This window comes from Helianthus annuus, chromosome 9 (assembly GCF_002127325.2).
Source record: "Helianthus annuus cultivar XRQ/B chromosome 9, HanXRQr2.0-SUNRISE, whole genome shotgun sequence".
Classification (NCBI taxonomy): Eukaryota; Viridiplantae; Streptophyta; class Magnoliopsida; order Asterales; family Asteraceae; genus Helianthus; species Helianthus annuus.
In genome coordinates, this window is record NC_035441.2 from 121,148,487 (window position 1) to 121,168,421 (window position 19,935).

General features: G+C 36.8%; 1 protein-coding gene and 1 long non-coding RNA gene across 6 annotated transcripts; one reads left to right on the top strand and one right to left on the bottom strand.

Moving 5' to 3' along the window:
• Nucleotides 1-8,768: 8,768 nt before the first annotated feature.
• Nucleotides 8,769-11,630, bottom strand: LOC110878435. 3 transcript variants are annotated; one of them, XR_004867086.1, is made up of 8 exons: nucleotides 11,350-11,630; nucleotides 11,007-11,243; nucleotides 10,646-10,774; nucleotides 9,911-10,482; nucleotides 9,598-9,740; nucleotides 9,453-9,510; nucleotides 9,178-9,235; nucleotides 8,769-8,959 (listed from the first exon to the last, which is right to left on the bottom strand). It is a non-coding gene; the product is annotated as an uncharacterized LOC110878435 (long non-coding RNA). The 3 variants fall into 3 exon arrangements; XR_002557945.2 differs by having other exon boundaries at nucleotides 9,911-10,478; nucleotides 11,007-11,268; XR_004867085.1 differs by having other exon boundaries at nucleotides 11,007-11,268.
• Nucleotides 11,631-11,660: 30 nt separating this feature from the next.
• Nucleotides 11,661-15,835, top strand: LOC110878433 (uncharacterized protein At2g29880). 3 transcript variants are annotated; one of them, XM_035977543.1, is made up of 3 exons: nucleotides 11,686-12,045; nucleotides 13,303-15,075; nucleotides 15,166-15,835. In XM_035977543.1, the coding sequence occupies exons 2-3, from the start codon at nucleotides 14,671-14,673 to the stop codon at nucleotides 15,718-15,720; spliced, it is 960 nt and encodes a 319-aa protein (XP_035833436.1). In that variant the 5' UTR covers nucleotides 11,686-12,045; nucleotides 13,303-14,670; the 3' UTR covers nucleotides 15,721-15,835. The 3 variants fall into 3 exon arrangements, with proteins under 3 accessions (XP_021982424.1, XP_035833436.1, XP_021982425.1); XM_022126733.2 differs by having other exon boundaries at nucleotides 14,714-15,075; XM_022126732.2 differs by lacking the exon at nucleotides 15,166-15,835 and having other exon boundaries at nucleotides 11,661-12,045; nucleotides 13,303-14,640.
• The last annotated feature ends 4,100 nt before the right edge of the window (nucleotides 15,836-19,935 follow it).

The following is a 19,935-nucleotide window of genomic DNA, read 5'->3' on the forward strand; positions in this document are numbered from 1 at the left end:
CCAAAAAAATGGAACCATAGAACTAAACCCTTAAATCAACTGGTCAATACATACATAGAAGCATAAAATATGATCAGTGAAATGCTAATCATCAGTATTTAAAAAAAGAAATTGTCCAGGTGATGATCAGTTTTAGTAACAGTGTTATTCTAGGTGAGATGAGTGAGTTATGACACCGGAGATTTCAATCACCTTTATAGATTAGCATTCAAACCCTCGGCATCATGCTTCAAACCCCGTACAATGTCAATCACATATTTAAATCTATCTTCTTTATACAAAAAAAAACTCTCTAAACCCTAATATTGATACACTTTGTGTGGACGCGACTCGGCTCGGTTCGACTCGGCTCAGTTCGACTTGGTTTCGACACGGTTATGTCCGGCTCAAGCCCGACGTCACGACATTCCTCCGTCGTGCGCCCCAGAGTTCGACACGCGAAGCACGGAGCGCCGCAAGCCATGTCCCGTTTACACATCACCATGACATCAACCAACCGGCGAAATAAGTCTTCCTGAATTGGAAGAGCAAGAACAAGTCTCTCCACATCACCATGACATCATCATTGTGATGTCATGGTGATGTCACAAACTTTGAATTGGTGAAAGATTATAACAGGAACACATCTGGGCCGTAAACTTCATTTGGGCCTAAAGCTTGTTAGTGGACTTTGACTTTGGAGTGGGCTCATAACATGTCGACAAAACAAAGTTTAGATTTAATATGTATGTCGACGAAACAGAATGTGTTTCGTCGACTTTAGTGTTTCGTCGTGGCCTTTATGCGTTTCGTCAAGTCTGTGTCTGTGTCTAGTATAAATACCCCTCTCAGTTTCTGTGTGAAATAGATGAGAGACCTGTGAGACTTAGTGAAACTCTGTAAACATTGTTTGTATATGTTTCGGGTTGTACTCATCCCTAATCAATAGATATTGAATCTTTTGGTTACGCGTGTTCTTATTTTACACTTTGTTTGGTTTGCACCGTCACGGGGATTCCGCACCCGTTACCGTGTTCTTGATAAACAAGGTTAGGTTTACGTTATCGATCCACCGGAAAAACGGGACCTACAATTGGTATCAGAGCTTTGGCTCTAATCCTTGTTTAAAACCAAACAAGTTTCGGTTTTTTTATCGAGTTGTTCTTGAAAAAAAAACCATATATTTTCTGAAAAAGTAGCTAAAATCAGTGAAAACCTTGTTGTTTTGCCAAAAGTTTTATAAAAAACCTTGTTAAATTGATTGTTCTTGTGATACACCGGGTTTTTAGTAAAAGTTTTGTGCATTTTCGGGTTTTCGGAAAATTGTTCGGTCACTGGAAAGTTCAAATCTTCATCGTGTTCTTCAGTTATATTCAAAGGGTTCTTCATATTTCACTTTTTGATCTTTAAAAGTAATTTGTGAAAGTTGTTTGTTGTTGAGAACTGTGAAAAAGGATTAAAATATTGATAAACTTTATTGGTTGGTGAGTTTGGGAATGGTGTAGCCGAAAGTTGTCTGGTGTGTCAGGTAGATAAGGTCAAGCGTACCAACTTTTCACCAACTCACTAACTTGCTTTTCGACGAAACGAGATTTGGCGAAACATAATTTCATTTCGTCAAACATAGACGACGAAACAAAAAAAAAAAAACAAAATTTCACTTTCGTCAACTTCATGGGCTTCTGTTTTTGATTCGTAATTCTTTGGGCCTCTTAATTTATTTTTGGGCCATCGTTTTGATTCGTAAATATCATAAGCAATCCTGTGTTTCGTCAACTTTCAAAAGCAACAAAGTAAATTCAGTTTCGTCATTTAAAGCCCAAACAAAAATCCTTGTTTCGTAAATTCTTAAGCACAAAAAGAAAGGTCAAAAGAAACTTTTGTTTCGTTGACCAACTATCATTCCGTTTCGTTGACTTTCCATTATAAAGCCCAAGAACTGTTTCATTGACCAACTATAATTTGTTTTGCCTAGATAAAAGCCCAAGAGCCCCCCCCCCCCCCCTTCTGTTTCGTAAAAAAAAAAAAAATTAACCTTGGGCCTTTGTTTCGCCAAGCTCATAAAGGACTTTTCTTTGTTTCGTCAACTAGGCAACTATAATTTGGGCTTAGTGACTTTATCATAAACCCGTTTCGTCAAGACTTTTATTTCGCCAAAGGAATTTACAAATCTTGTTTCGACAACCAAGTGTTTAAAATTCAGTTTCGTCAACAAACTGTTTCGTCGACAGGGCCTTACATTTGTGTTTCGTCGCCTTTAATCAACACAGTTTCGTCGATCTAAACTTTAATTCAGTTTCGTCGACAATTGGGCTTCGCATACATTGGGCTTCACCATTGGGCTTCAAGTGTTTCGTCGCACACAATTCACATTTGTTTCGTCAACCTGTTACCAAAAGTGTTTCGTCGATACTCATAGATTTTTAACAGAAGACTTGCAAAAGTGTGATAACAGTCTGTTTTCAAGTGTGTGATCAGTTTTTCACATACATACATCAAACATGAGTTGTACTAGCCCTTGGGATTGGAGTATGGACCCACAGCCAGGTCAAGATCAAACTTCCGCAGCCGCGTGGGCAAGAAATATGTTTCCTCAACCATCCATAAGTGCAAGTCAATGGGCTTTGGTGTCGAATCAAAATCAAAACATACAGAATCTTGTGGTAGCGAGAGGAGAAGGATATGCAGCTACTAGAAAGACACGTCATGATCTGTTGAAGAAGAAATTCGAATCTTTTCAGGTTTTGGAAAATGAAACCCTTAATGATATGACTACACGTTTTTATCATTTGATTAGTGAAATGTTTGCTTATGGGGTTTTGGCCACTCAACAGGATATGATGAATAGGTTTGGTGATGCTTTACCCCCAAAGTGGAGTTCGTTTATTGAGCTGTTGAAGCATACGGGTACTCTAGATACAGTTAACATCTATGAGTTCATTCAGAAGCTGGAACACAAGAATGATGAAGAAATCCGGAAAGCTAAACGAGTTCCTGCTCCTCAAAATACAGAAATGTATCTTCCTGGTTTCGATGCCTTGGCCAGATCCGCTGCTGCTCAGCAATCAAAATTGCAAACGACATTTGTGTCCAATACAAGTTCCTTTCCGTTTCCTCAATCAACTACTACTCCGGTTTTTGATCCAAATGCCTATATTCCAAAACCATCTCAAGCTCAACCTCAACAAGGCAACCAAAATCCTTTCATATATCAAACAAGTACATCCACGTCCAACTCAAATAAAGCCGATGACTCCTGGTCTGTACAATTTGGAAGTGGAGATCAAGGAGGAACTGCGTTTCATGCTGAAATTGTCAAGAATGTCAATGATGGTGAATCTTCGGGAAATGATGACAGTTCGGGATACAGTGGCAGTTCGGATGAAGAATCGAATTTGAATGAAAGAACTGATTCTGAAGCTGATAATTTGCCGAATGATGCTAACAAGAAATCTGACTTGATCAAGAAAGTTGATGCTACATCAGAAGAAATAGAGAAGATTCTCACTGAAGATGGATCTTTCTCTTCTCAGACTGCCTTAATGTCACAGCTTCTACAAGTCAGGTAAAATCTGAAACTCCTAGCATCTGTAGTGATTGTGCTGATATGAAACTTGAATATGCTAAATTGAAACGTGAATCTGAAACGGTTCATAGTCACAATCAAAGTTTGGTTATTGAATTGTCTAAGTGCAAAGAGGCAAACATGGCGTTAACTCGAAACGAAAAGGATTTTAAATCTGTAATTGAAACCCTAAAGAAAAGTGTTTCCGAATTGAACAAAGTTGTTTATCATAAACAAGTTAGTATTAATGATTACATTAACATTGTTGAGGAAACCAAAAAGGAGTTAGCCATTGCCAAATGCGAGCATGATGCAATCAAGCAAAAATTGGAGAGTTATTCTAACTCCCGATTTGTGCTCGATCACATAATTGACGTTCAACAACTGAAAGGGAACGTGAAAGGCGTTGGGTATAGGGCGTGTCCACCTCCTTTAAGACACAACTATACCAAGATGCCCGATGAAGAGGATATGCCTCGTTTTGAACCATCTGTACCTCTCGATTATGAGGATGTTACAACTGGTTTAGGTTTCAAAACGGACAATTCATCGAAGGGCTCATCTGATAACAAAGAAAAGTCATCATGTGCTTCAAATCAAAGTCCTCCAACCATTGAGGACTATGAGTCTTCGGATGATGAATCAGATTTGAGTGATCAGGATGAATCACTTGATGAGACAAAAGGAGTAGAAATTCCAATTGAGAATCATATTCTTTGTGATCCTCCTACTCCTGCCGTGCAACCTGTTGCCAAGCAAGTGATAGATCCTGTCAAAGATGTCAAGAATGACAAGGAAAGTGTGTCTGCTGTTAAAAGCAATACCTTGTTGTATACTTTGGTCGGTGATGCAAAAATTTATTCGGACAAAGATTTTCCAATTAAAAATGTCAATCCATCCTTGATTGATAAAGTTTATGAAGACAACACGAATAAATTTTTGGGAAAGACCATCCCCGGAGTTGTGGTAACACAATGTGATCCAATTCCAAAGGCTGAAATCAGAAAACAATTTGGAAAACAGAAATCACCGACAAAGCAACAACCAATTGCTTTTAAGGGTAAACAACAACAACGAGCTCCAAAGTCAAACGCTAAGGTTGATTCAAAAGGAGTTCGTTATAAGAAGAAAGCAAAAGATGTTAAATTTGTAGCATCTAATGGTACGGATAAAATTGAGACTTTTGAAAACAAATCAAACACCGATTTTGTTCAACAAGTCAAGATTTTGAAACGTAATAGCGATAACAATTACACCCAACACACAAACGGGTGTGATGAAAGAGCAAGTACCTCAGGTTCTACAGGTTCGACATCTGCTAGTCGATCAAATTCTCCTAAGTTTGTTGAAAGGAGAACGTGTTTCAAATGTGGGAAGTTTGGGCACATCATTAAAGACTGCACAAACTCGCCCAAACCAAATTTTGTTGAAAGAGCCCCTTCTGAACAAGGTCATCAACAACCTCGTCCTGTGTCACCAAAAACTGACAAACGCACAGTTAAAGAACAGGAAACAAAACAACGACGTAAAAATGTGAAGGTGATTGAAAAGGCTTTAAAACCAGAAACTGTTAAAAGGAAACCAATTTTGTCACAACTGTTAAAACCGGAGATTTCTAAATCTGTAAATAATACACAATCCGGTAAACAAAAACAAGCTTGGAAACCTAAAACGGGTGAAGGTTCAGGGGAGGCGTGAAATTTCCAAATCATCAAGAGATTGAGATTACATTTCTTGATTCTAAGGGGCAACCCAAGTCTATGAAGGCTTGGGTCCCCCTCTCCAACTAATCTCTGAGTGAGTGTGCAGGAACTTCCCGGAGGAACTATCAATAGTCATAGGATTATTGATAGTGGAATGTCCTTGCACAAGATAGGCGACAAAAGAAATTGTTGCCTTTGATGGAGAGAAAAAGAAAAGGGAAACAAAGTTGTCTATTGAAGAGATTGAAAAGCTTCGACAAAATGAAAATCATTCCAAAGTTTGATTGTTAATGGCTTTGATCGGGTCCCCTGGGATAGATTCAATCAAAATGTACGCACCTGCAGCACGTCTGAAGTTCAAAATCAACAAGATAAACGTGCAGTGTACGTTTCTTCGCGGTGTAATTGAAGAAAATGTGTTTGTTGAACAAACCAACCTTGGTGTGCGGATGCCTTGGCATGGATTTAACAACCGCACACTTCTTTTCAAAGAGAAAGTCAAAGACCTTCGCTGGTGCAATATGGAAGACCAGCCGGAACCAAAGGTTTATGATCTTGTTGCTGTGAAGAGCTTTTCTCGGATTCATTGAAGTAGCTGCAAAATCGACCTTCAAGTCCACACCAGGTGGATATCCAGTTTGGGAGAGCACTCAAATTCCTGGCAATGCACAAAGAAGTTGCAGGATTACGGTTTTGAATTTCTAATCTCTCCTATACTTGTCGATTTTTAAGCTGCTTTATGAATGTACAACACTCTTTGACCAGACACGTTGATCTCAAATATCACCTCACACGTGATTGTTTCACTATGAAACTTGTCAATGTTTGTCATGGTCCGCACCGCTTACCGACGTGCCAACTCATTTTCCCAAAATTCGATAAAATCATTTCTGATTAAAATTTAATTTTGGTAAATGGCATTGAGGTAAAACATGAGTTAATCCATCATCGGAAATCATTTTTGTAAATACCTTTGTGTTTTTAAAATTTATCTTAGTTTGTTGATTTTAGGGGGAGTAAATCCAAAATTTGAAAAATCCAAAAGTATCGAAAAATTAAAAAACACAAAAAACAATAGAAAATAAAAAATGAGTTTCCTGGCGAGAAAAAGAGAATATGATTGTACATCAGTGGTCTGTCTAAACCTCTTCAAGCTGAACCTTAAATGAAAAACGATAAGCAGCTCTATATAAGATGTATCGGTAGGCTCACAATCATTTTAAAGTGTGCAGGGTGATATAAATCTTAATCGACTGAAGACCAGGTGGGAACCATTCATTAGCATATGGTCTTGGTACCGAAATTTCGTTTGAGAGATTGCCGAGGTTCTGAGATATTCGGTCTTTATGCTGCTTATCATCTGGGTATCATGGTTGTATCTTTTACTGAAAAATAACGGGGACGCAAGTCTAGATCTTCCATGATACTATACATATGTATACATATTGCATTCGACCTCAATAAGTGATCAACAATCACATGTCCATCAAAATAAGTGATAATATATCACATTTATCCGGGAGTCAAGTTCGTCTCTTTGCTGTACGAAAGTACTGACGTGTTCACGGACTTGCTCCTGTGCCCTCATGCATCGAAAATCAAGTTCCTCATCAATAAGTGATTCTATCACATAGGGCTTGGTTTTCAAATCAAAATAAGTGAGTATCTCACATCTTTATACGGTCAAACAGATGATAATCGGTATACTCACCGGTAAGATGAACTCTCGTGCATACCTTGATACGGGAATGTGTCGTGTGTGGATGAACACCGGTCGGTAAGTATAAATCATAGCTAATCGTATCCCCTCGCCATGATTACATCTGATAAGTTGAGCTTATGTGGACAACAAAACCGATAATTGTTATAGGATGCTTATCTAAATGTTAACTAATTGAACAAAAAGAGCGTTTTGGGATGACCGTACACTGATATGATTCTCTTACCCTCGAAACTCGCAAAAAGAATATCTGTAAATATTTATTTACTGCTTTCAGTTTCAGCATCTTTGTAGATATTTATTTATTGTTTTCCGTCTTTACATTTGAAAAATGAAAAACTCCAAAAAGATTTTAGGTGTGTTTTAATATAAACTTTACAAAAGCCAAAAAGATTTTGCTTCTAGTTTATTTTTGATTGACTGATGTTGGAACTCGAGTCTATCCTACCCAAAATCCTGATTTTAAGCCGGGAAACAATTGCATCTTCATAAACTGTCGAAGTTAACTGATTTTGAAAGTTAAAGGATTAAAATTGATTATTTTCTAAACTTTCAAACTATTGTCGGTCGGTGTTTGATTGAGATTTGATCTCACATGTGTCGTTTGTTTATGGAAACTATATTCCAAGCGGTTGTTCTCATTATGCGTTTAGATTTCTTGCATGTGCAGATGCTAAAGGCGAGGAGAACATGTTCGATGACAAGCTTTGGAATGAAGACACGACGTGAAGGCACTCAAAATATAATGATGATAGAGTTACCGCTGACCACTCATCAACACCACAAGGATCTGAAGATTTGACAAGTCAAAAAATTCACGAGCATGACTCAATGGAGAGTTCATTCTAAGGGGGAGTTTGTTAACACACTTCCTACATGAAAGGGGAGTTTGTTGATACACTTTCTTCTTACGACGCGTGAAGACTTTGAAGATCCTCCGACATGAAAGACACAGAAGACGAACCATCACAAGTAGCGTCCAAGGGGGAGTTTGTTGATACACTTTGTGTGGACGCGACTCGGCTCGGTTCGACTCGGCTCAGTTCGACTTGGTTTCGACACGGTTAGGTCCGGCTCAAGCCCGACGTCACGACATTCCTCCGTCGTGCGCCCCAGAGTTCGACACGCGAAGCACGAAGCGCCGCAAGCCATGTCCCGTTTACACATCACCATGACATCATCATTGTGATGTCATGGTGCTGTCACAAACTTTGAATTGGTGAAAGATTATAACAGGAACACATCTGGGCCGTAAACTTCATTTGGGCCTAAAGCTTGTTAGTGGACTTTGACTTTGGAGTGGGCTCATAACATGTCGACAAAACAAAGTTTAGATTTAATATGTATGTCGACGAAACAGAATGTGTTTCGTCGACTTTAGTGTTTCGTCGTGGCCTTTATGCGTTTCGTCAAGTCTGTGTCTGTGTCTAGTATAAATACCCCTCTCAGTTTCTGTGTGAAATAGATGAGAGACCTGTGAGACTTAGTGAAACTCTGTAAACATTGTTTGTATATGTTTCGGGTTGTACTCATCCCTAATCAATAGATATTGAATCTTTTGGTTACGCGTGTTCTTATTTTACACTTTGTTTGGTTTGCACCATCACGGGGATTCCGCACCCGTTACCGTGTTCTTGATAAACAAGGTTTGGTTTACGTTATCGATCCACCGGAAAAACGGGACCTACACCTAACCTTAAGCCTGATTCAATTTAGATCAATACGCCATATTTAGTATTCCAAAATCCAATTTCGCAAACAGAATCCAAAGTTCAATCCTAATCTGAACAAAAAATGGAAATTCCGCTTTGAAATTGTGGATTAAAAAACATATGAAGGATTAAGATGAACATCAAAAAGGTGTTTCGTGAACGTCCATTGTTAACAAAGCCTTAAATATGAACATAAATGAATGATAAAAAGACTAAACGTACACTAAAGTGGAATCATCAATGGAATTCCGTTCATAGCAGTAAAGATCGAGAAGAAAACCTGAAATTAGATCCAAATAATCACAATTAGAATGCAAAATCAACAGATTTGATCCTCTTGAATAAACATTAAACATATGAACATATATGCCAAGCTTCAAAAACGATTCAAGATTTCAGATTTCAGGTGAACATCAAAAAGGTGATTTCGTGAACATCCATTGTTAAAAAAAGCCCTAAATATGAACATAAAATAAATGATAAAAAGATTAAACGTACACTAAAGTGGAATCATCAATGGAATTCCGTTCATAGCAGTAAAGATCGAGAAGAAAACCTGAAATTAGATCCAAATAATCACAATTAGAATGCAAAATCAACAGATTTGATGCTCTTTAATAAATATTAAACATATGAACATATATGCCAAGCTTCAAAAACGATTCAAGATCTCAGATTTCAGATGAACATCAAAAAGGTGATTTCGTGAACGTCCCTTGTTAAAAAAAGCCCTAAATATGAACATAAATGAATGATAAAAAGACTAAACGTACACTAAAGTGGAATAATCAATGGAATTCCGTTCATAGCAGTAAAGATCGAGAAGAAAACCTGACATTAGATCCAAATAATCACAATTAGAATGCAAAATCAACAGATTTGATGCTCTTGAATAAACATTTGAACAAAGCTACATACCAGAACATAAGAAAGTAGAGTTAACTGAAATGTGCACTCCAACTCTCATATCAACCATAAACCAGCTTCTTGAGAGCATAAGCAGCTAAAAATGCACCGATGCTCTCACTATCAAACTAAAACACGAAAAAACGGGTTCTCCGCTGCAAAATATATTAAATAAATAATACTCAGAGTAGTTGAAGTGCCATTTTCAGTTTATTTTGCTTCCATTTTGGCAGCTTGTAGAAGGCTTCTTTAGTTATTCCAAACTATAAAAAAAATTCGACAAACTGATTGGGAAAATTGTAGAGAGTCAGTGCTAATGACACACCTTTATAGCGGACACCATTTTAGAACCCCATGAATCCATAGTCTCTTCCATTCGGGAAAACCCTCGGGTATAACCGGCTCAGAATTCAGCTCGTAAACAAAAAAAAAATGCAAATTAACACCTATAATCAAAGAAACCAATAATTAGGTTAATTAAAGTGATCAAAAAACTATGCTGAACCTGAAACTTGGTTGTTGATGGTCGAGAACCGATCCTCCACATGTACCACCACTTTGGATCGGGACCTGTTGGAGTCAACGGTTGGCATTCTTTCAGTAACGATTTCAGTGTTTTGATTGCTTCACTGTTTGATTGCTTCACAGTTCACGACAAAGTGCTCGTTTCATCGGCAAGAATTCCACATCGTGAAGCAGACTCTTCTTGTTTTAATCCCCATGCTAACCATTCTTTTTGGTACCGTAAAAGTGTCATAACAAAATCTGGTGATGGATCAGTTGTCTCATCTGAATGTTCCGAATTAATATTCTCTAGCCTATGATGATCAAGCTATTTCTCATTCTCGTCTTCCCATACTTTCGACATTAGTGTCGGTTTTGTATCTTGTTTGCTAACTGATTCAATGCACAAATCCAAACAAACACACTAAGTAGCTAACTAATTCAATGCACAAAGTCAACAATCAATTGAACAAACAAACGCAGTCGCTTCATGCTTCATTTAACGCACAAATTAACCACTTAGTTGAACAAACACATCGACTAATTAACAGTTTACCTCCATTCAATCGCTTCATTTTACACACAATATGTAACAACTCCTTTGAATCTGTAGAAACTAAAAGTTGGACACTTTCTAAATGTAAAATCTCCTTTTCAAGGATCTGGATGCTTTCTTCAGAGAGGACTGCATCAAATTGGACCATTTAACAATAGTATTAAATATCAAACTTTATATTAAATATCAAACAATCGGTAGTATTAAATATCAAACTTTATTATAAATATCAAACAATTAATGTCGGTTTTGTATCTTGTTTGCTAACTAATCTCATCTTCAAACTTAAAGTTGCTTCAAAATTAAGAATCAATCTTCATACCCAACAATTTTGACATAAAAATAATTAAAAAAAACTTACAGAACAAGTTAAGCAAGTTGTTGTACTCGCCAGAGACAACCCTTTTCTCGTAAGCTGCAACGGTCCTAATTTGAACAGTAGACAGGAATAACCATCAAAAGACGTTGGAATATTCGGAAAGCCCATCATCGATGGCGGTGGAGTTCTTGACTGAACCACCATTAGAACACTATCTGCATAGAGCCCCACCATTAAGAACAAAATCCCAGATAATAGAGCGGTTCTTCCCAATTGATCCTACAAACAATATTTGAGAGCTCCCCTGCATTAGTGAATTACTATCTTCAAAAAGACAATTGATAAAGAAAATAGATGAGTGATAAAGAAAATTGATGATACGTACCACCCAAACTTGTCTTGGCAGTATCCATACAGACAATGTGGCCAGAAACGTGATTAATCCAGTAGAGAGTGAGTACCAGCTGTGAATCGATATCGAGTTGCAGAAATCTCTCGTTTTGTTGTTTTTTATTTGATTTGTGTTTTTGAAACCCTAATTTTGAGTTTGTTGGGTTTGGATTTTGGTTTCAATTGATATTTGAGAGAGAGAAGAATTGAAGGTCTGATAACATTAAATGCGAATCTCATGTCCCTAAAAGTTTGAAATTTCAAATTACCCTCCCATTTTAATGAAACATCAGTGGTTTCATAATTGAATGTGGGCCAGACCTTTGGGTAGTGTTTGGTATGAGGTAATGAGAGAAGGAATGGAATTAACCATTCAGGGGTAATAAAAATAGGAATGTTTGGTTGCTAAAAGGAAAGGAATAAGCCATTACTTACCTTATTCCATTCCCTCTAAATATGGCAAAAAGTATTCCAGCGACCCCCCCTATTTTTTTTTCATTCCGTTCGGTATTGATAACACACTTCTCAATTTTGCCCTCATCCTCACCTATTTTCCCTCGCTGATTCAATTCCTCTAATCAAGGGATCTCTGGTTATATATTTCTTTCATCTTCATCAGCGAGCCTCTTCATCATTTGAACCCTAATCACCAGTCACTTGTTTGGATTTTCGTCATCAAACACAAAATCAGGTAAATGTTTTTTCATTGTATCTTAACCTGTTTAATTCTTGTGATTTAATCATCTCAAACTCTCACACAATCTCAAACTCTCACACACTGCTGTTGAATTTGTTTATTTGTATGTATAACTTTGTGGTTGTTCATAGTACAGAACCCTACCAGTCATAGATTTGTATTACTTTTGATAGTACATGTTATTGATTCGAATCTGTTGAACCTGATTTATTCAACTTCCCCTCTTAATTACATTAACCATTCACTCTCACAAGTAATAACATGTATCACTTTTTTAGCTGTTCATAGTATTCTTTGTATTGTAAATATAATTGTAATGTTTGTGCTTGAAAACAAAATTGATAGCTTTGAATTTGTTGAGCCATTTGAACTAGGGATGAGCAAATGGTATCGGGTACCGGTAGCGTTTACCGAACCGAAATATTTTCGGTACCAATTCGGTACCCGCTTTTGAAGTTTTCGGTATCGGTCCGGTATGGTGCCGGTATTTACCGTTAGTTTCACTCAAATACCGGTACCGAATTGTACTGTACCGGGTATTTTCGGTACCGGTACCCGTTTATAGTCCTGTTTTTTTATACTAAAAAGACTATTAAATAGGTAAAATAGTTGCCACTGTTCGTCCATTTTCCTGTAGTACAAAGTTAAATATGTTGCTGCAAATGAAACTTCATTTTTAGGTAAATGAGTTAAATATCCATTACATTGACCATGATTACTCATATATCAAAATTATTCAAGGCTGTTCTCTGTGGCTGCTTAGATTCTTCATATCCTATACCTTTTTCCTTAAAGCCATTCCACATTATTTTTGATGTACTGATGTAAAGTGTATTAGCATAAAAATTAATATCAGTTAATAGCAGGAACATCCCAAATCTGCTGCAAGTTTTATAACTAAAACGTAATATAGAGAGGAAGTAGATGACTAACTGTCATGTCCCCCCCCCCCATATTATGCCACCAATTGAAAGTCCTATTTTTAACCCGCTCGTTTCGATTATAGGTTATATATGTGTGTGTTTACCTGATTTATGGTTCTCGGGTCGGGTATGGACTTAAAAATTATTTGTATTTAGCTTAATAACATCGTCTAATGATATAGATTATATATATGTGTGTTTGTGTGTGTGTGTGTGTTTACATGATTCATGGTTACCGGGACAGGCATGGAATTGAAAATTATTTGTATTTAGCTTAATAATGTTGTCTAATGAAATAAATACAACTTATTGATTTTGTTTTTCTTAGGTCTTGGATTTTTACTGAAGTTATGTCTAGACTTAAACTCAACCGACAAAAAAACAAAAAAAAACTAGCTGCATTTTGTGCGATGTGGCTTCATATACTAAACATGGTTACCTGGTATATTCAAGCAATACAAACTGTTATTAGTATACGTTTGGATATGTGTCCAACTAGGCCTCGCTACAAGATGTTCTACCCCCAGAGAAAAGAATACATGCATAGATTAGTGTATGAAAGTGACGACACATGTCTTCATCAACTAAGAATGAATAGGGCAACGTTCATGACACTTTGTAACAAGTTGGAGAGTGAAGGAAAGTTGAAGGCGTCTAAGTATCTCGAAGTAGATGAACAAGTTGCAATTTTCCTGTACGTTTTGGCACACCATGTGAAGAATCGAGTGGTGAAGTTTCAGTTTCACCGATCAGGAGAGACTATCAGTAAACATTTCAATAATGTGTTAAATGCTGTTATACGATTGGAAAATGGTTTGTTTAAGAAGCCGGAGCCAATATTAGAAACTTCAACAGATGAAAGATGGAAATGGTTCAAGGGATGTTTAGGAGCAATAGATGGGACCCATATAAGCGTGCAAGTACCAGAGGAAGACAAACCGAGATATCGTAATCGAAAAGGAGAAATAACAACTAACGTCCTTGCTGCTTGCACGCCTGACATGCAGTTCATTTATGTATTACCAGGCTGGGAAGGATCTGCTGCTGATGGTAGAATACTTCGTAGTGCTATGATTCGAGAGAATGGATTGCAAGTGCCTAAAGGTAACTACTATCTTGTTGATGCCGGGTACACCAACGGAGAGGGATTCCTTGCTCCATTCCGAGGTCAAAGATATCATCTGAATACTTGGCTACAAGGGCAAAGACCGGAAAAGCCTGAAGAGTATTTCAACATGAAGCACTCAGCTGCAAGGAATGTCATCGAACGATGCTTTGGCGTTTTGAAGAAAAGATGGGCAATACTTAGAAGCCCATCTTTCTATCCGATCAGAACACAAAATAAAATTATACTCGCATGTTGTCTTTTGCATAACTTTATTCGAAGAGAAATGGCATATGATCCTTTTGATGATGATGAATTTATTGACACAAATAATGATGCAGATGACGAAGATCTTGGCTCACATGTAGACCATATTACAACAGTTGGGACCTCGAATGAATGGACAAACTTTAGACAAAATTTGGCAACATCTATGTTCAATGCATGGACATCTAGACATCATTGATTAATTAGATTATTATGTTTTTAGTTATGCTATTTTAGTAATGTTTATTAAATGGATTTTCTTAGAATAAATTTGAATGCTTTTTGTGTTTCTTATCTTATATTTGTTATTTACACACCATTTGAATGTTTTTATTATTTATACAAAATTGCTATTTTTTGTGTGAAGATATGGAATCACAGCTCGATTCTGAAAGGGGTCCAGGAAAAAATAAAAAAAAATGGAATGAAGATGAAGATGAGAAGCTTGTTGCAGCTATGCTTGATGTGCTCAATTCAGGTTCTAATTACAAATCCGGTAATGGGTTTAAACCGGGCTTCTTTAGTGCAGTTGAACGACAATTAGCAATATCACTTCCCGGAGCTGGCATAAAAGCCAAGCCACATATAGAGTCGCGTGTAAAGACAATGAAGAGTGATTGGTCTGCTGTGCATGATATGCTAGCATGGAACAATACAAGTGGTTTTGGTTGGGATTACAATAATGGCATGCTTGAGGCTCCCCCACCTGTTTGGCAAGCTTATATACAGGTAATTTATAATTATTTATGATTGTAGGTTTTTCTAATATTTGTTTTTTGTCTTTTTAACTTCGATCATGATGATGATGTGGCTTGTTAGGTGCACAAAAATGCCGCAAAATGGAGATCAAAGAAATTTCCTCATTACTGGGACTTATGTATTGTGTTTGGCAAGGATCGGGCAAATGGGAGAGATGCCCAAACAGCCGCTGATATTATTTCCGATATCACCAGAGATGAACCAGAGTCAGAGGCTACTGTGGATGGACTAGATGATGTGGATCTTAACCAACCACTAAATAGCCCTTCGTATGAAGCTTCTAGAGAAGACTCAAGTATACAGCGAAAGAGGAAGAGGCGTAACAGTTGGGATCCTCTAATGAGTAGCTTGAAAGAGTCGGCAGAAATAATTGGTGCGGAGATTAGGGAGGCTACAAATACTTTCAATAGAGTTTTTGGAACTGAGAGCAATAGAGAGGAACTACGTAACAATCTTTTTGCGGAGATGAACAAAGTTGTGGGTTTGACTACTCGTGAATGCGACAAGGCTATATGTAAGCTCGCACAAAACGAAGACTTAATGGTAATCTTTTTTAAGGTTGATGAAGAACGCAAATTTGGATGGGTAAAGACTATGCTTGAAGATATTGCTTGACGTGATATGCGATGACTTTTGGATTATTTTTAATTTTTTATTTTGCAGATCTTGGATGATTTGAATTATTTTTGGTTGGAAACTATTGAATAAAATTTGAATTATGTTAGTTAAATGTATTCTGTTTCTCATACTATTGAAGTTACATACACTTACAGCTTGAAAGGCATGATGTTCAACAACTTGCTGCACAAAAATATGGAAGATACATGAGGTGCGCGCCTCGAGGTCAATCTTTTGACAATAAACGCGCCTCAGATGCGCTTTTTGTAAACCGTGTGCCTTGTGTAGGCTGCAGCGATGTGAAATGCACCTTAGCGCGCCTCAGGTGAGGTTTTTTAAACCCCAAGTTGTATGAATGTGTGGTAGAAGTTCAAGTTTCATCCCACGGACCCTGCCTGTAGCATTTGGTTGAGGTTTTATAAATTTCAAAACCGACGACATATCATTTACCTGTGTGAATGTGTTTTATGCAATTGTAACCATGTCTGCCTAAACACGTGCTTGATCTTGGACAAAGAATCATTCATTGGTAGTCACTAATATTTGTTTTCATCCAGTAGAAGTAAACTTTGTTTCTAAATTCAATATTTCTTTATCCGTACAATATCCCACTTGTTACATTATGTATTATGTAACACAGAGAGACAAATTTCAGTTGACTAGTTCTCAGTGTGAGATAAGGATGAATTTAGGGGTGGAAACGAGCCGAGCCGAGCCGAGCTCGAGCTCGACCAGCCTCGAGCTCGAGCTCGTTTAACATATGAAAGCTCGAGCTCGAGCTCGGCTCGATTCGAGCTTTATTTCCAAAGCTCGAGCTCGGCTCGAAAGTAATTTTCCAAGCTCGTTTAGTATTTATTAATTAATTTGTATTAATTATAATTATTATTATACATATAATTTAGTTATTTTTATATTTTATATAAATGGTAGTTATTATTATATAAATATATGTTTAATATATTAATAAAAAATATATAAACACAAAGCTCGATTAGGCTCACGAGCCGGCTCGAGCTCGATAAGCGAAGCTCGGGCTCGTTTACTAAACGAGCTTGTTTTTAGGCTCGGGCTCGAGCTCGTTTAAGCTTGGCTCGTTCGAGCTTTTTTTCGAGTCGAGCTCGAGTAGCTCGCGAGTAGCTCGTCTCGTTTGCACCCCTAAGGAGGATAATTGTTGTTTCTTGATGCAAATTGTTTCTTATACAGGCGACAAATACCTGCTTCATAAACAAAGCACAAAATGGATCACCGTTATGACGATGGCGCCTCGAAGGCTCGTAAAGGGTGGTGGCATTCTGGATAAACCAGTTATAGAGAAAACATCTCCTGGCCCGAGAGTAAAGATCAAGGAGGAATGCCCTGTTAAAAAAAATTAAAAAATAGAAAGTAATGTATTTACTTTTCTGACTAAAATGATACCGAATGCCATACTATTTTACTTCTCATAAAGGGTGTGACTTCAAGAACATTCTGTCATCACTGTATTAAAATTCAGAAAAGAAAAATATTGAAGTTAATGATCGAATGAAATGTGAAAACAAAAGTTTTGTTACATATACGTCATGTTCAGAGTTTGACTTGAAGTAAGGCTGTTGGTTTATGGCTTGATTTGGTTTATCGTTATTATTTTTTACAACTTTTTTTTATTTCATATTAGGAAATCTAAGAAAAAACGTGAGTATGTTAGTGCAAGTGCTAATTAATGAAGGTTATACCGGGAATGACTGTTGACAATGTGGTTAATACTATGCAAGAGGCACACATCAACGGTCTGTCTGTGGTGATTGTTTGTGGTCATTTTGAGACAAGGGTATTGTTGTCATTTTCAATGAATTGTATTCCATTCATGCGTCTTTTTTCGTATACCAAACAAAACAAAGTAATGCATCATTCCATTCCTACAGATTAACCAAACATGACCATGGAATAGTAATGACCCATTTCATTCCCTTGCTCATTCCATTGCTTTGTCCATTCCATTCACTCGTCCATTCCATTACCTCATACCAAACAGACCCTTGAAATTTGAAAGTGGGGCAGTGGTTTGATGGCAGATCTTTGAATTATGATGTCACCATGCTCCCTCTATAGCTGTCACCTCATCGTTGATGACATAAGAAAAGCATTGTTGGACAGCCTCTATGGCTGCCACATAAGCTTTTCTTATGTTATTGTGATTTCTCCTTTTATAGAAAGTATAGATAGATATAGATTTATTACTTAGTTAGCTTATTTTTATAATATATTTTTAAAACTCAATTTTCAGAGATAGAGCTCGAATTCTCGTAAGTTAAATGAGTCGAGCTCGGCTCGGCTAGTTTACACCCATTATAATCAATAATGATTGCGATCAACGTAAATTGGTTCATGAATGGCAGGTATGATCAACGTCAGCTTGGTTCATAAATGGTAGCTACAATCAACAACTAATATGACGTTTTAACCGTCAATTGACATACCTTTTCTCTTTCGAGGGGTCGTGTTGCCTCAACAAAACGTTATGATGGTTTCGTACCTATATAAGGAATTTGGTATGTTTTACATACGCTTCTGTACACGTATAGTATATCGGAAAACATATTTGTTTTTGTATTTGTTTTCCTTTTTAATTATCCGATTAAAAGTTTTGAGAGTACCACCAAATGTATTTAAGATGCATAATTGAGAACAATTCCAAAACGCAAATTGGATTTAAATAATCCCGACTTTCTCAATTTGGCTGATAATAATCTCAACTCAGTTATTGGCCGATAATAATCCGAACTGGTCCACTTTTGGCCAATAATAGTCTGCGTTAAATATAGCTTAACGGAGTTAAGTTTTTTTCCGAATCACAAACTGATGTTTTAGGGCTTTCGATTAGAACGGGGATACGAGTTTGATGTAAAATTTACCTCGAAATACTGCCCCAAACGAAGAAAACGATGCTTCACTTCGGGTGTTTAAACTTCCAATTAACAAAACTCAAGCCGTTTGAAGCATTGTTTCGAGGTAAGTTTTACATAAATCGACTCGTATCCTCGTTCTAATCAAAATCCATAAAATATCAGTTTGTAATTTGGAAAAAAGCTTAACTCCGTTAAGCTATTTTTAACGGCGGACTATTATCGGCCAAAAATGGACCAGTTCGGATTATTATCGGCCAATAACTGAATTGGAATTATTATCGGTCAAATTGAGAAAGCTGGGATTATTTGAATCCAATTTGCCATTCCAAAATATAAACCTTATAGATAATATATTTGACTTTACAAAACTTTATCTTTTAGGATGTGTTAACTTAAAGAAATATTTGCTTAACTCTTTTTAAACTATAATGTTGAATTTAGATATGATGCATTCGATACTTCGGTATATTTGAAATGTAAGTAAGTGTTGGTGAAAAACCGAAAAACCTGAAAGCTCGATTATCATGATAATTAACAACTGAAGCAACAAATCCTGATCAAATTTTATAAAATTCCAATCATCGAGTGAGATAGTAGGTTTAGAAAATAAATAAAATAAATAAATATTATGCAAATAACTTTTATCACGTGCCCATGGCAACTATCCACGCTTCGCAACAGACGGTCGGTATCTTTTCGTAATAATCAAATCACTAAAAACACTAACATGTTAAAAGTGTATATCATATAAAGTTTAAGGGGCGAAAATAAAAAAATAAAATAAAAACTATTTGTGTGACCAAGTCACCGTTCACGTGACTTGGTGTTGCGATGGGGTGCGCTAAATGACAACTAAGTAAGGTACATGGGTCCAAACGAAAGTTCGCTAAATGACAAAGCACTAAGTAACAGGTGAGTAAAGCACAGGGGTGTAAACATAAGTTCACTAAATAAACGGGGTAACCTAGGAAGAAATCGGAGTAGCAGTCACTTGATCAAGGGATTGAAGTTGTTGATAACAGTGCGGATGTGAAGAAACGGATCCAGTTCAGAATTAAGGGGAAGAGTGTGAGCCGATAATCTTGAAAGGAAAGAGGAAGAGTTCGCAAGTCAAACGTGTTCGAAATAAATCAAAGGATCGAAGATAAAGTTTGTTTTGGTTTAATTATTTAGTGGGTAATGTTTGTAATGCAAGTTTATTTAATTAATTAGGTTAGAACCCCGTGTACTACACGGATTGAATAAATGTAATTTTATATACCAATTAATAAAAAAATGTATCTTTAAAAATCTCGTTTATTACACGGGTTGAATACATATATTTTAT